At 38.5% G+C, this 16,019-nt stretch overlaps 1 protein-coding gene across 1 annotated transcript in view; it reads left to right on the top strand.

Annotated features, from left to right (window-relative positions):
• Nucleotides 1-16,019, top strand: part of LOC126419202 (uncharacterized) — a 269,493-nt gene that overhangs the window by 80,243 nt on the left and 173,231 nt on the right. The window contains exon 9 of the mRNA XM_050086337.1: nucleotides 8,737-9,392. Coding sequence (XP_049942294.1) covers nucleotides 8,737-9,392 — 656 coding nt within the window. The remainder of the gene's footprint in view (nucleotides 1-8,736; nucleotides 9,393-16,019) is intronic.

Raw genomic sequence — 16,019 nt, 5'->3', positions numbered from 1 at the left:
CATATACAAGACCTGAAATTGCTAAGGTTTGCACATTCTTACACAGTAAAACGACTTATTTCAAGACTTTTCTGGAGGTTTTGTGACTATTGAAATCTTGTTTTATGTCCCTGTCAACTGCTCAATCCCTCAACTACGCAGTGAGTGATTTCCTCTGCTCTTGCCATTTCGACCAGATATGTAAAACACCATTTCAACAGTTTGTCCTGGAGCTCTAACATTCTTCTTTCATGAGCAGTTTTCCATTCCTTAGTTCACCCCTTCCTTATTTTGCTTAGGTTGTCCATGAAGTTTGTTCAGACAGGGTCATGTTTCACAATGTCAATGCATGATAATCCTTTTGCCTATCTTTTGCTGCTTATGTGAACTAGACTGCTTAGGTTTTCTTACTCAAAAATAAGACATAGGTTTTTACGGACAATATCTCTGGTCTCATTGTGTTGTGTGCACTATAGAAATAACAAAGAATCATCCTGTACGTAATGATGTCTATAATTCTCTCAGTGAATATTTCATTTCTAATGGCTTCTTGTTGTTGTGCCAGATCTTTCTAATTGTTTATAAAGCATCTAATGCATATACACCTTACAGTCTGCTTGCTGAACTGTAACATTTTAGCTTGTGATTAGCTGACATAGTTTGCTATAAACATCTTTGGCACAGTGGTATTCTATTTACCTCTTAGTGGTCTTTGACATAAAATTTTGTGTTCTGTTCACTTGTCTTGTTGTTCAAATGTTGTGGTGGTGGTTGTGGTGATGGTAACATTGTGATGATGGTAACATTGTGGTGATGATGATGATGATGATGATGATGATGATAAAATCACCGTCTGCACCTGTCTTACTATTTTCATAAAGGCATTTTGTTACTCAACAGTTTGATGTTTCCAACTTACAAAAATTGTAATACTGATATGCAATGACTAGAGCCCAGATTTTCATGTACTCTCAAATTTTAAAACAGGCTCGTATTCATACACAATCAGGCAGCAAACCTATAAAAATATATGGTATCAATATTCGGTTCTACTTATTTCTGTTTTCTTCTAAAACAGTGCACAACAACCATTTCCTCCAAATTTTCTTAAATTCATGTGTTGATTTGATGGAACACTTTTGTATGGGGAAAATGAACTTCCTAACCCACAAGAAGTGAAAAGTGTATACTTAAGTGAACAAATTCCAGAAAAAGTCAGATCAGTTGAAAGTCTTTTGCATTTTTTGCCACAAAGTAATTTGTCAGCTTCATAAACAGAAAATCAAGATTTGATCTGATAATCTTATTAAACTAATCTTTTTCTGCAATACCTACTTCTCCTTAGGATGACTGCAAAGGTTTGCAGTATATCTCCATGTGCTGATACATAGACAGGTGCTTTCTGGAATACCTTTAACAGGAAAGAAGTCAGCATATGATTGAATTAAAGCTGTCAGAATTATTATGTGGCCATTTACCTTTTTTGTGCAGGATATCAGGAGTGTTGTATTTTAGACGTACTGTTCCAGCCCCAGTGTAGTGCATGGGCTAAACATGTAATATTCCTTAGGTTAGGATAAGATATTTTACATCCTCTCCTGGCCTTCATCATGTACTGGGACAGAATTGCTTAAGAACAATAGAACTCTTTATTTAAATTTATTGGCCACAAAATTCTTAAAAAATAATAAAAATATAAATTATTGCTATGTTTTAAAATGTGATGTCAGTAATTGTTTTAGTAAACATGGCTCCCTTGGTTTGTGGGTAGAGGGGAAGAAGCACATGGACTTCCGAAAGTTGAGATCTGATGGAGGGAGAATCAGTTTCCAGTGCTCTATGCTAATCACTAACTAGAATAGAAATGCCACACAGATCTCTGAAGTAACAAAATGACTTGAAAGCCATGTAATAAAGCAGCTCTTGTTCAGATACTGTACTCTTTTAATGAATATGGAATTGAATTAAGCAAATGAAGCAAGTGGGAATACTTACAGATACTGCTAGATAATGAAGATAGAAAGACGAAGAAAATTTTTGTTAGAATTTCATTTTCATGAATACACAGAGAAGATAAAATGTAATATTTCTTATCTGTTATTCCTGTTAGTTGTTTATTTCCACTCAGGTAGTCTGAATCTATGGATTTTGCTACTGGTGATAACAATGCTTATCATTTGCACATCTAATCAACCACATAAACAAACAGCGATTGGCGTTCGCCTGTTTGGGTTTATTCAGCTCTGCACTTATAGTCCTGTTCCCTTTTGTCTGTGGGAAAGTTTTTTATTTCTACATGTGACGGGGATACCCCTAGCAGAGACATCACGTACACTATGCACGCATTCAAAAATAAACTTATAATTCGTTCAGAAATCAGATTAGAATTTGTTCAAAACCCAACAGGGATGTGTTTCAAAATCAAATGAATAATCAGTAGGCCAACATTCATTGGATGCTAGGTGATTTGTGAAACAAGGTTTTTTCTTCAAGAATATGAATCTGGCACTTCCCCCCCCCCCTCCCCCCCCCCTCCCTCCCTCCCTCCCTCCCTAGATCCGAGCCTGGAGTGCAGATCTGCCAGTTTTTCAGATGGTGTATTCGGCACCTGCCAAAACATCACATAAAGCCATGAAAAGTTGATTTTGCATCCAATTTGTTGGTATTATTGTAGTAAATGATCGCATAGTTTTTGTGTCTTTCTGTAGTTTTACCTTTGCAGTATGACACCTACAATTTCTGTATTGACTTACTTGAAAGTTTTTTCATTGTTTGAACCCTGAATAAAATATAGCATATATCAACATTACTTTTTTATGCTTACATTTTCTAGGCATAGTAAGGTTTAAATTGAGGGATTTGATATGTTGTACAGTGGTTAGGAAAAATATTTTACTAAAAAATACGGTACAGCCTCGTAGTCTTTAACTGCAATAGTCTCAATAAATGACAAGTTTCTGTTTTTCGAAATATGTTTTCTGTCTTTCATTTTGGCACAAGGTCAGTTCTTGCTGTCCTAGCAGGAGCCATAACTAAACTTTATAATTCGGTGCAAATGTAACAGGTACTCATGTTCATTAAATCCTGGGTGGTACAGAATTCAGCCACTTTCTTTTATTAACAACAATGGAAACATTTCATTGCCAATTGACTTCGTAACACAAATGTCAGAAGGAAATGGTTTAGTGATGAGTTGTGGCCATATTTTACACAGAGTTTTATGAAGCGACATTCTGCTCACAGTTGTTTAAATTTTTAAAATAATGATTGGTATGCAGTCTGTAAATTTGGTATTGAGCTCACCTCAGAGGTGACTATGGTGAAAAAGTGAGGAGCAGGAGATAGTAGTAATGCAGAAGAAAGTATCTCATACAGTGCTGTGAATTGTGGTTTATTTGTCTCATAATGTACATAATCTAAATCATTTGATTCATGTATAGGAGACACATCAGATTGTGGTTTTACCTTTGCAGTATGACACCTACTAGTTCGGTGTTGATTTACTTGAAAGTTTTTTCAGCATTTGACCCCTGAACATAAACAAAGAACAGCTGATACTAACAAACAGTATAATAATAATAATAATTATAATAACACAATTTTGTTATATATACATGCAATAAAATCTAACACTTAATTACCCTCTGCTCAAATTATCATCTCATTGTCTATGAATTCTTCTATTGAATAGTAGCATTTCTCCCAAAGAATCTGCCGTACCTTCGTTTTTAAAATTTCTGGCTTCATATTAAATATGTCAACATACTTTTCATTTCGCACAGCATAAGTACAACAGTTTATAACAGTAGATAGTAAAGGTTAGCAGTAGTGTGAGAAGGCATGAAGTATGTGTACTTCTACCGACATCAAGCAAGCTGAGCTCTATGAAGTTTACAGGCTGTCACAAAATTCACGAAATCACAAATGTGCTGCATTTTTGGTGCAATTAATATGAAAAACATCAATAAAAGCTGCAATGATGCAAGTTTTTGTAATATGTGCCCTGAACCTAGTAAAATTGTATAACATGCGTTATAAATGTGTAAATTACATGGGAAAAAATTTTCAGAATATGCATTTACCCCCAAAATGGCCAAAATGTGCAAACACGCATTCACATGGAAATCTGAGCTTTTGTGATGACATGTTCTATGACATCTTTTCATAGATGCAGAATTTCAATGAAATAAAACTATCCTTAGGCTCTGCCACACCCATTTTCTCTGCCTCATATTCATGTCATGACTGAACTTTAACCTGAGTTCCATCTTGTTCTTAACTTTGGCATACTGTCTCTTTATCAGCATTCTCTATATGATTCCTTGTCTTAAAAATGCAAAAGTTACTATGCAGTACATTGCTGGTCTTTCTGTGTATTTCTAAACAGCAGATTTGATACATGAAATGCCACACACGTTGTACAACCAAAAATTTGTCTGTTCCTGGAGTTGTATCTTTTTCTTGTTCTACAATTTTTTTAATCAAATGAGGCAGATCTCTGTCATATTACAGCAGTGGATTATATATTATTAACATTATGGGCACCTATTTTTCTTCAACCAGACCTTAAAAGTATTGTTGCAGCTCCGCATTGTTTGTTCCACAGAAACTTTTCACCTGCTCACTTTTTATGTATCATTTTTTAAATTTCTGATTCACTCTCATTAATTTTACTGTTCTGGTTCAGTATTTACCGCTAAAATTTTGTTTTTGCTAACTATAAGTTTCTAACCATACCATTTTTGTTGCATTGACTTTCCTATTGATTGTTGTTGTTGTGGTCTTCAGTCCTGAGACTGGTTTGATGCAGTCATTATCCTTATTTTCACTTTGTTCACATTTTATTTGTCAGCTAGGTTTTGACTTCTCTTGAGTCTATAATGAAGCTCTCTTTGTTTATGTAGCAGTTTTCTAACATGGCTATCCACTCACAGTGGAACTTTACCGCCGCTTAACGTATTACTCAAAACATACCTGTCTAAGGCTTATTGAACGATGCTTTTGAATGTTGTGCTCCACGTCTTTGTCCCCAGCACTGATGTTTGACGTTGACTACTCAGATACTCTGCAATTTTATCCTGTCACTTTAGCTGAGCAAAAATATTTTCATACCGTTCTTAACACTGCTTTTTTTGATAACTTGTAGTCATAGTTGTTAACACAGCCTTATGAACACTGATTCTGTCCTTTATGTTAACTGATTTAAGAAGTTCAGGTGTGTTACTAGGAGGTTGATTCTCAAGTTACCTGCTTGAAGTAATTTTCGGACAAATAATGTCATAGAAATCCTTGTCTCTGGTACCGGTTTTGATAGCATGAATCTCCCAGTCTATACCTGGAAAGTTGAATTCACACCATATTTTTGTTTGTATAAAGTGGCCGCTATTGAGATTTTTATGGGAATCTTGCGCACCTATGTATAAAGTGCACCAACTACAAATAACATTGTCTTGTACTGTACCGTTGTTGCTGTAAAACTGCGAGCCTGTACCTGTTCCTTCATTATTGTTTGAGCCAATACACTTTTAAGTTGTGCTGTCATACGTCCAAGTGAACAGCAGTAAAATATAAAAATAGCGAGCTAGGCAATAAAAAAACGAACAATCCATGCAAGAAAATGATCTAGTTTCCAAACTAGCAGCACAATCTCACAATGAGGCACTTCTCTTCCAGAGAATCGAGTAAGCACTTGACTGTGATCTGATGCAGCTGTGCTATTTAATGCTTCGAGTGTCATTACTGTAGGGTAACACTTCTACATGGCATCAGAGTGATACAATGAAAGTTTTTTTTATATTATTGTTTTGTTAAACAGGGACATAGCTAATATAATGGAAATTTATTTCATCGTTTGCGATTTTGCTTATACATGTTTACCTTGGTAACGTAAGGACATCTGTTTTTTGTATGTGTGCAGTGTAGGCCCGCACCCACTTGTGTTATAGAAACTGGCATGCCCAGTCGAGGATTAAGTTATCAGGTAATAAGAAAGAGACATTGATAGGTTGTACTTTCCCACCAAGTTCACAGGATAAGTCAAATACGGATTGTCATTGGTGCTGCTCTGTGAAGAAGTAGTTGAATTACCTACTTAAGAGTTCAATGGTTGTTCTTGATGGTGGATGGTTGTCTTTTCTAAAGTTGCCTCAATGGTAATCCACAGCAACATTAACCAATTCACTTGGCTCTTGGATATTGTTTGTGAATACTTGCCCCAGGCTGATATTGTTATATTTTCTCTATTTTTTCCAACATTTTGATATCTTCTGATAAAAATATGTATCTCAACCTGAATACATTGTGCTTTTCTTGTCTCTATTTTCTGTCTGAAGTCATGTTACAGTTCTGAATTACCATTTGCACTCGAGGCAATCCCAGTTAAATATACTGAGTCTCTAACTTTTTGTTGTGATTTAGTAAGCAACTGACTAATGATGATAGGTCGTAACTGTTCAGTTTGAAATTGTCAGTGGCTCTGATATGAATCTCATCTTTATAATTTCTGTAAGTTTGTACGTTTATCACCCTGTTTTTGCAACTTATATAACTTTTCATTTTGTTAATATTTTTGTAAAAAAATTCATTGAATGTTGATGACTTTCTATCCTGAGACATAACTGATCACTTCCTGAAAAATCCAGATAATGATACAGTTTTGTTTCATTTTCTTTTGAATCTCTTTGCTTTACCACAATAATAGATTTTACTGCCAAAGATAGTTTTGTTTTACACTATCCAGTTACACTAATGTGACCACATGACAAAGACCTTAATAACCATATTTTTTTACATGGACCATTGCGAGATGTGCGTAAGAGAGTCAGTGAGGCTCTGGAAGGTACTGACAGGGATGTGGAGCAGTGCCGACTCCATTGCCAATCCCAACTGCACTAGGTTTGCCTGTTGAGGGTTCACGGCGCCAACAGCCCGATTAACGTGCTCCAACAGATTCTCAGTTGGGTTTATTCAATAAGCATGGTGGCCAGGAGAATATGGTAAACTCTCTCAGGTGCTTTTCGTACCACGCACATACATTGAATTGTCCTGCTGCTAGATGCCATTGTGCTGAGGAAAAACAAATTGCACATAGAGGTGGACATGTTCCCCAAGGACAGAGGTGTACTTTTGTTGATCCATTATGCCTTCCAGCAGAGAATGATGAAATCACCCAGGGAATGCCATGAAAACATTATAAAGATCATGATGCTCCATCCTCTTGCCTGGTCCTTCCTGACAGTTGTTGCAGGGTCATGCACGCCAAAGGCCATATGTTCGGTGGATCATAAAATGTAATTCATTTAAGGAGGTCACCTTTCACCACTCAGTGGATATCTAGTTGTCGTATTGGCGTGCAAATTCTAGCCTTTGTCACTGGTGAACAGCAGTCAGAATGGGTACATGAACCTGGCATCTGCTGCAGTGGCACATAGGCAGCAAAGTTCGCTGTATGGTTGTTGAGGAGGCACTGTTGGTAGCCCATTGGTTCATCTGAGTGGTCAATTACTCAACATTTTCATGTCAGTTTGCTTGCATACCTCTCTGCAGCCATCATTCACCTTCGTCATCTATGGCCATTAGTCGACTATAGGTTCCTCGGCACCAGTTTTGGATAGTTCCCTTTTGCCATGCGTTGTATACTTCAACCACAGTGGCACACAAGCAGTTTACAAACTTAGCCGTTTCAGAAATGCTTCCATCCTTGGCCTCTGAAAGTCAGTGGTTGTACCTCTGTACCTCTTTGGATGTCAAATAAATCACTTTGTTTCCATGTTACGACAATGACTGCACTGTTTTTTGCATTCCCCGACATGGTTTATGTACCCTCCACCGTTAGTGCTGTCACCTGCCATCTGTGATGAGAGGTTACTGCACATTGACGTCGAACATAGGCAGTGATCATATTAATGTGATTGGACCTTGTAGTATTGTGATATTCCTGCCACAAGTCAGGTATTGTTTTGAACATTGCGAGGAGCAGGACGGTGCGATGATGATGTAGTTGGGAATAAGTAATTTTGGTTGAATTGGTATTGTTGGGCTGATAAAAATATGAGTGTAACTCCCCCTTCTGCGCCCTCCCCCTTTCTCCCTCCTCTACTCGTGTTTTTTAGTTCTGGCCTAAACACTGTGCTTTAGCCTCAGTAGATGCGGGATGATTGTCCTTCGACAGGCCCCTGGCCTGCAGTATACCCAAATTATCCATCCCTAAGTCTGGCTGTCCAGACAGCTAAGCCTAGCTCTAGTTCACCCTAAAAGTTTTGCTTTGTCTTAGAGAGTGGCTGTCATCTTCTTCACGTAGATGAAGTGAACATTTTAAATTTTGGAAGCTGGAGATCCAGTATAAACTTTCCTCTTGATACCATTTCAATTCTCTTGTCTATTTTTAGTGAATGTGGTACTTCCATTTGCTTCACAGAATTTTGCGGATGTTAGTTTGGACTCGTGAGCACAGTAGTTCTGCAGTTCAAAAAAGTTTGATTTGAAAGAATAAAATTAAATTTGCAGTGGGATTTGCAACACCATAAAGTTTTATTCACAGTGCTTATATGATGGCAGTGCATAAGATAATTTCATTTGGTTAGTTGTCATTTGCACAATGAGTATTTTAGTCTGTTTAATAATTTACACACTCACATTAAATTCGTGTCATTGTGGTGTAAGGAAGTGATGTTGAGGTGAATGTCACTAGTGCTGCTACTACTGTATTCAGTCACTTATGTAAAAAATAGATTAATAAACAACTTTTCTTCACCACAGATGGAAGACAAGAAGATGCGATCCTATGCTGTAATCCCCCCGATACTCTTGGATGCGAGGCAAAGGCGTGTGACGTTCTCTAATGACAATGGTCGTATCGAAGATTTTACGGCAGAATATAAGGAACGACAATTGCTGAATGTTTGGACCGAGTCGGAACGCGAGTTATTTAAAGAGAAGTATTTGCAGCATCCGAAGAACTTCGGCCTCATCGCCTCTTACCTGGAGCGCAAGAGTGTCTGTGATTGCGTCCAGTATTATTACTTGAGTAAGAAGACAGAAAACTACAAACAGCTCCTGCGCAAATCGCGACAACGGACACGCGCTTCTCGAAACAATCCTCACGGGAAAGTAAGTGGTGCCAGTGGTTCCGGGAGTGGTAGTGGTGCTCAGTCCCTTGCCGATGTTCCCGGTGGTGTGACGACTCGTCTCCAACGAGAGCAGCAACAACAGAAGCAGGAGATGGCGCCTCCTCCTCCTTCACCACCTCCTGTGGCACCTGCACCATCCTCGTCACCTGCTCCGTCCGCAACCACGCCTTTAGCAGTTTCTACCACGACATCTACGACATTAGATGTCAAGGACGGTCGACCCACACCAACAGCGTCACCAGCTGACAAGGAACAGACGGCGTCTGACAAGGATAAGTCTTCGGGGTGAGCAGTATTTTGATACTCTGGTGGATGTAGACTTTGCTTTGGATTTTATTTCTGCTTATTACTAGGAAGATGATGCAGAATAGCTTCTGTGTTATACATCTAAACACTTTCTTTATTTTACCAGTTCATACTTTTCACATACATGTTTTAATACTATGATAGTGGGATATCTTGGGTGGAATCCAAATGACATTAAAAACAAAAACTGTTCAGTGAAAAGAAAAGAAAAAAAAATCCTTAAGCGGTATCTCAGGTTTGAACTTTTAGTTTTTGATGTTGAAGTTTTGTTTGGAATGCGTCAGTGTGCTGTTGAGGTACAGTTACCATAACTATTACAGTGTTCCTGTGGTCTTTAGTCGTAAGACTGGTTTGACACAGCTCTCCACAATAGTCTCTCTGGCGCGAGCCTCATCATTTCGAAATAACTACTGCAGTCTACATGCATTTGAATGTGATTACCGTATTCGTCTCTTGCCCCCCCCCCCCCCCTTCCCCCCACTAGATTCCCTCCCACCCCTTCCATCTTCCTCGCACCACACCGATTTCTTCCAATAGCATCGTGACAGTTGGCTCAAAATGTGTCGTAAGAGCTGATCCCTTCTCTCAGTCAGTTTGTGCCGTAAATGTTCTTCCCAGTTTTATTAAGTACCTCCTCATTAGTTATCCAGTCTACCCATCTTACCGAGCGAGGTGGCGCAGTGGTTAGCACACTGGACTCGCATTCGGGAGGACGACGGTTTAATCCCGTCTCCGGCCATCCTGATTTAGATTTTCCGTGATTTCCCTAAATCGTTTCAGGCAAGTGCCGGGATGGTTCCTTTGAAAGGGCACGGCCGATTTCCTTCCCAATCCTTCCCTAACCTAAGCTTGCACTCCGTCTCTAATGACCTCGTTGTCGACGGGACGTTAAACACTAACCACCACCACCATCTACCAATCTTGTCGGCAGCATTCTTCTACAGAGCCACACGTCAGAAGTGTTTACTCTCTTTTTGCTTTAACTGCTTATCATTAAAGTTTCACTTCCTTAAAAGGCTACATGTTAGACAAATACTTTCAGAAAACATTTCAAAACACTTAAATTTATATTTGATGTTAACAGATTCCTCTTTTCCAGAAGTGCTTTCCTTGCAACAGTGAGTCTACATTTTATAACCTCTCTACTGTGTCCATTATCAGTTATTCTACTGGGGTACGCAGCAAAACTGATCAGCTACTTTTAGTGTCTCATTTTCTAATATAAGCCTCATAACATTGTCTGATTTAGTTCAACTACTTACCATTACCCTTGTATTACTTTTGTTGATGTATCAGAATCTCTTTCCAAGGCACTCTTGATTCCGTTCAGTTGCTCTGACAAGTCCTCTACTGTCTCTGATGGAATTACAATGGCATCGGGAAATCTCAGAGTTTTTATTCCTTCTCCATGAACTTTAATTACTATTTGAAATTTCTCCTTAGTTTCCTTTACAGCTTGCTAAGTCTACAGATTGGACAACATTGTGGATAGGCTACAATCTTGTCTCACTCCTTTCTCATCTACTGCTTTCCTTTTGTATCCTTCTACTCGTATAGATTGATTTCAGTACAAGCTGAATGTAACTTTTTGCTGCCTGTGTTTTGACCCTACATCCTTCAGAATTCCAAAGACTGTATTCTAATCAACAATGTTTTAAAGGCTTTCTCTAAATCTACAAAGTTATAAATGTAGGTCTGCCTTTTTTTAAACTTAGCTTCTAAGCTAAGTCAGTGTGTCAGTATTGCCACATGAGTACCCACATTTCTCCAGAACTCAAACTGATTTTCACTGAGGTCAGATTGGTCATCTTGCACCTCTTTTTCTTCATTCATTGATACATAATTCAGGTCAGTATTTTGCAACCATTACTTAATAAACTGATAGTTCCATAATATTCACACCTGTTGGTACGTACTATCTTTAGAATCGAAATTATTCATTCTGACTCTTTCATTTGTCTCATATATCTTGCACACTAGGTGGAATAGTTTTGTACTGGGTGGCTTTCGGAAGGATCTCAATAATTCTGAGGGAATATCATCTTCTCCAGGGGCCTTAGTTGGACTTAGGTCATTCAGTGCTCTGTCAGATTCTTCTCACAGTATCATATTCCCGTCTTATCTTCATCTGTGTCCTTTGCCTTTCTGTAAAATTGCCTTCAAGATCATTTCCCTGGTAGAGCCTCTCTGTACATACCTTACATCATTCAACTTTCCTTTCTTTGCTTAATACTAGTGTACCATCTAAATTCTAGATAGAGTGGCAATATTAGGTTTTTCCATTTCTGTTAGGCCTGCTTCCAAAATTTCGATGTTTTTAATTACTGGACATTAATTTTCCTTACGTCCCCAAGGGAATTTTTAGGGTGCAGTGATATAACCTTTGAAAACAAAATATTTGATTTTTGTATATGATGTAAAATATTTTGATGCCTATTTATACTGACTTACAGAAAAAAAATTGTCAGTTTCTTCCAGTGACGTGTCTTTGTGAAAAGGTATTAAAAACATGCGAATGTATTTTTGCATCAGTTGCCTAAGATCGGTTTATTGCGATTCGCATTAAGGATGTTAACATTGGCAGTAATTCATGTAATTTACATCATTTCACAATGTACCGAGTTTCGTGGTCAATCAGTGATAGTATATTCTTAAAGTGAAAAGGCTTGATTCTGATGATGACGTGTACACATTTCAAAGTATTTTGAAGTTTGACATGTGTTGAAACAAAATCTTTTGCAGTTTCACATGATAATAGTCTTAAGGCCAAAACTGCGATTGTGAAATACAGGGTACCCCAAAAGTTATGACTGGGCTGAATTTTGTGAAAATGATAAGGGGCAGGGATGGGGTGGATATGGATATAAGCAGAGAGGATGCATTTAACATGGTATGACCATTGGCGAGCAAAGGGGGTGAGGGGAAACTTTTTGGTGAACTGCGAGAGCTGTCCTTCATTGTGCTATCTGCCGTATTGGATTCAGCTTACATTTCTTCAGTGGGAGGGGCTTGTGTGATACATGTTCGAATGGTAGAATTTGACGAGATAGGTAAAAAGTGATAAAACGTTATGGATCACTTTATGTAGCATGTGGAATTCATCATGAATCACAACATGAATGGCACGCAACACATTACAAAACAAAGTGCATTTCACAGAATGTGTTCTGCACACTTTGTGTGTACCTGAAGACATTTCTGTATCCTTCGGAGAAAGTTTGCATCGACATGATGCTTCACTGCAGGTGCGACATAACTGGCCTTGATAATCCACTGTTCCAGATTCTGCACCTCCACAGGATACACCATGAGCTTCAGGTATCCCCACAGGTAGAAATCTTAGGGGTCAAATCAAGTGAACATTGCGGCCACTCCATGGGACCATGACAGTCAATACGACAACTGGGTAGCTGCGTGTCGAGCTATTACTGTACACAGGCACCCTACCCTGCTGAAAGCACAAAGAAAATGTCCCATCTTTATTGAGAAGCGTAGACATGACCACTTCATCTGGCAGATAGGTCGCAGCATTAAGCATTTCTGTCGGCAAGGTAGGACCAATGAGATGCATTCACCAAGTGCCACACTATACTGTCATTTTGCCACGTCCTGAGGCCTACAGGGAGACGTCCACCTTGAGTTATCCAATGACCAGTATCGCAAGTTGTGGTTTTTGACTTGCTCATTCCTGTAAAAATTCACCTCTTTTCTAAAGAGTATGTCGTAAGCAATACTGTGATTGGTGGCTGCACCCTCTGATTAGGGTCATCTTCTGCCAGATGTTTTTGCAGTTGCATTTTAAATGGGTGCCATTTCTGTCTCTGTAGGATTCAGTGGATACTTCTCAGAGGAGTGCCACACCATTGTGCCAGTCACCTGATACCTTGGACAGGATTCGTGGCCACTGCTGCTAACACTGGCGTGGTTTTAGCCTTGTCAGTTGCTGTGTGGGGATAGCCAGTAAAGGGCTTATCTGCTACCAATCCCATTTCTTGAAATTTTCTGATCAATTTCCTGACGACACACTCCGTTCCCTGCTACCTGTGTTGCTAGTTGAAGTCACTGGTAATTGCCTTGGAACTCCGGACATCAGCTAGCAGGATGATTTAGATCCTCTATTCTTCAGTCAGTGGCACATTGTTGACGGCACACCTGCAAGAAAGTAAGCAAAACGTTTGAGCATGTTGGATGATAAATTACACATATTATAACAAATGACACATGACTTTTTACCAGTCAAATTATAGCAAAATGGACTTCACCATTGTGTTTCTGGTCAAATTCAACACTTAAAACATGTATCACATGACCCGGCCCCCCTGCCCCCACCCCCCTCCTCCTCCTCTCAATGAAGAACTGTGAACTGAATCCTGTATGACGGGTACCAAGATGACAGACTGCTCTCACAGGTCACCCAGAAAGTTTCACCACACCCCCTTTGCTTATATCAATATCCCCCTCGTCCCTTCCTCTTGCCATTTGTGCACTGTTTAGAGCAGTTCTGACTTTCGGACACACCGTAAATAATCTGTACAGTCAACGCTGAAGATGATATACTTTGTACCCTTGTGCATCCAATCTAGTGTTTTTGATCTCTAAATTCATTTTCTTAATGCTCCTTATTCTCATGGATCCTACACTTGAGCGATTAACATTTTAACATTTTTTGTTTCTATCAATTTGCATTTTTGTTTTTGTGTACCATAAGAAATTTTCTCTGTGTTAAAATTACTTCACATTTGAGATAAAATTTGAATTTTCAAAGATGTTTACCGTCTTCATTGTCAGAGGGTGGCTTAAGCTCCAGCACTAAGGTTGATCCATGACAGTACCTCTTTGTAAAGAATGTATATGTTTGGGGGAGGGGGGGGGGTGAGAGAGAGAGAGAGAGAGAGAGAGAGAGAGAGAGAGAGAGAGAGAGAGAGAGGGGGGGGGGGGGGGGAGTTGGCGGAATAGTTTTTATCCTGTGGCTACCACTTATTCTGATATCCCTCTTAACTTTAAGACATTGGGAATTCCAGTGACAGATGCATTTTTGATCAGGATTACCCCCTCATAGGGACAGTCTTGCTGCTTACTATAGGGTGGGTTTGGGAGTGCCATCTTTCTTCTCCAAACAACTTTGTTGCTTCGTTGATATACAACAACTCACATTTTATTTCTGCTGTCACTGCATAACACTCCTGAAGCCATGAAAATAATTGCTGCAGAGAGAGAAAGGGAGAGGGTGAAGCAGTGTGTGTGTGTGTGTGTGTATGTGTGTTGGTCACATTATAGACTGTTGGGGAGTCCCAATTCATTCTCAAATGTATTGCTGCAGTCACAGTTAGTTGTTTAGTTAGTTTCATATTCCATGGATCATTAGCACAATAAATCGTAATGATGTAGAACAAGTCATTTTATATTCTCATAAAAATTAGTTTGTAAATATTTCTACATGGTGATAGTTTTCAAATGGTTTAGTTTTTTGAGTTAGTAATTCCTACTCACCACGTTCTACACATTTCAATAACAGCAATTCTTCTATGAAATAGAAGAAGTTGTCAAGAAGAAACTTTTTCAGTCTTTTTTCTTTTGCTGCTCGTCAGACGGCTATATCACTGGATACCCCTTTTTGTGCTAAAGTCAACATTAATGTGGAGTAATTAATTTAATTTTTTCCTCTGGTATTGTAATTACGTATATCGTTGTACCTTTTGAATGGCAGTTGATTATTTGCAAAAATTTAATGCTATGAGGCAGTAATCAAAATGCCTAACGCCTTAAACACACGTCTACAAGATGACCATGTGTGAGCACTACGTTTTATTCTCACAACATATTTTTTTGAACAGAGTTCCAAAATGTGTTTTTTCCAATATAAATTCTCATCAATATGGATATTCAAGAATTTTGAAGTTTCCACCCTATTTATTATTTTCACACTGTTTTACACTTATCATTGGTGTAGTATCTCTAGATGCACAAAAACAGACTATGTTGGGTCTTTAAAACTGAGAGTGAGATCATTCGCAGGAAACCGATAAGAATTAATTTTAAGGACATTGTACAAGTATGTATGCTTTGATTCAGTTAGCGAAAGAGGGTACAGCAATCACAGGCAACTTGAATTTATTGTAGAAGGTACAGAGTTCTGTTACTGAGTGACCATCTTCAATGCTAGAGGTAATACAGGAACCAGTTAGCATACAGTCACGTACATGTTAAAACGTCAAAGTACAATTGTAAAAGTTTCACATGTAAGTGGATATTATATATCAGCACATAAAAGTTAACACATTTCAGCCAATTCTTGGACTATAGACGTCAAGAGCTCAAATTGCCCTAACATCGCTGTTTACAGTTATCTGGCCTCAGGGTACATCATACATGGCTATAGGCCTCTCTGTACATGTCATGTAACAATAACACATTATATATAATAGCTAGTTATTTGTATTATCATGTGTAGCAAATGTATGTATTGTCGATATGCGACAGAAGTGACTGCAACAGTCAGTGATGTTAAAATAGAAAAAATTCTTTTCAACCAAAGTGGTAGTAATGAGACTTACTTCATGTAAGTGACTAATAATATTTATGTAATTGTTATACATATTGTATCAA

Source organism: Schistocerca serialis, chromosome 9 (genome assembly GCF_023864345.2).
Source record: "Schistocerca serialis cubense isolate TAMUIC-IGC-003099 chromosome 9, iqSchSeri2.2, whole genome shotgun sequence".
In the NCBI taxonomy this organism is placed as follows: Eukaryota; Metazoa; Arthropoda; class Insecta; order Orthoptera; family Acrididae; genus Schistocerca; species Schistocerca serialis.
Note: the sequence above shows the minus strand (reverse complement) of the source record. Positions and strands in the feature narration are given on the sequence as shown.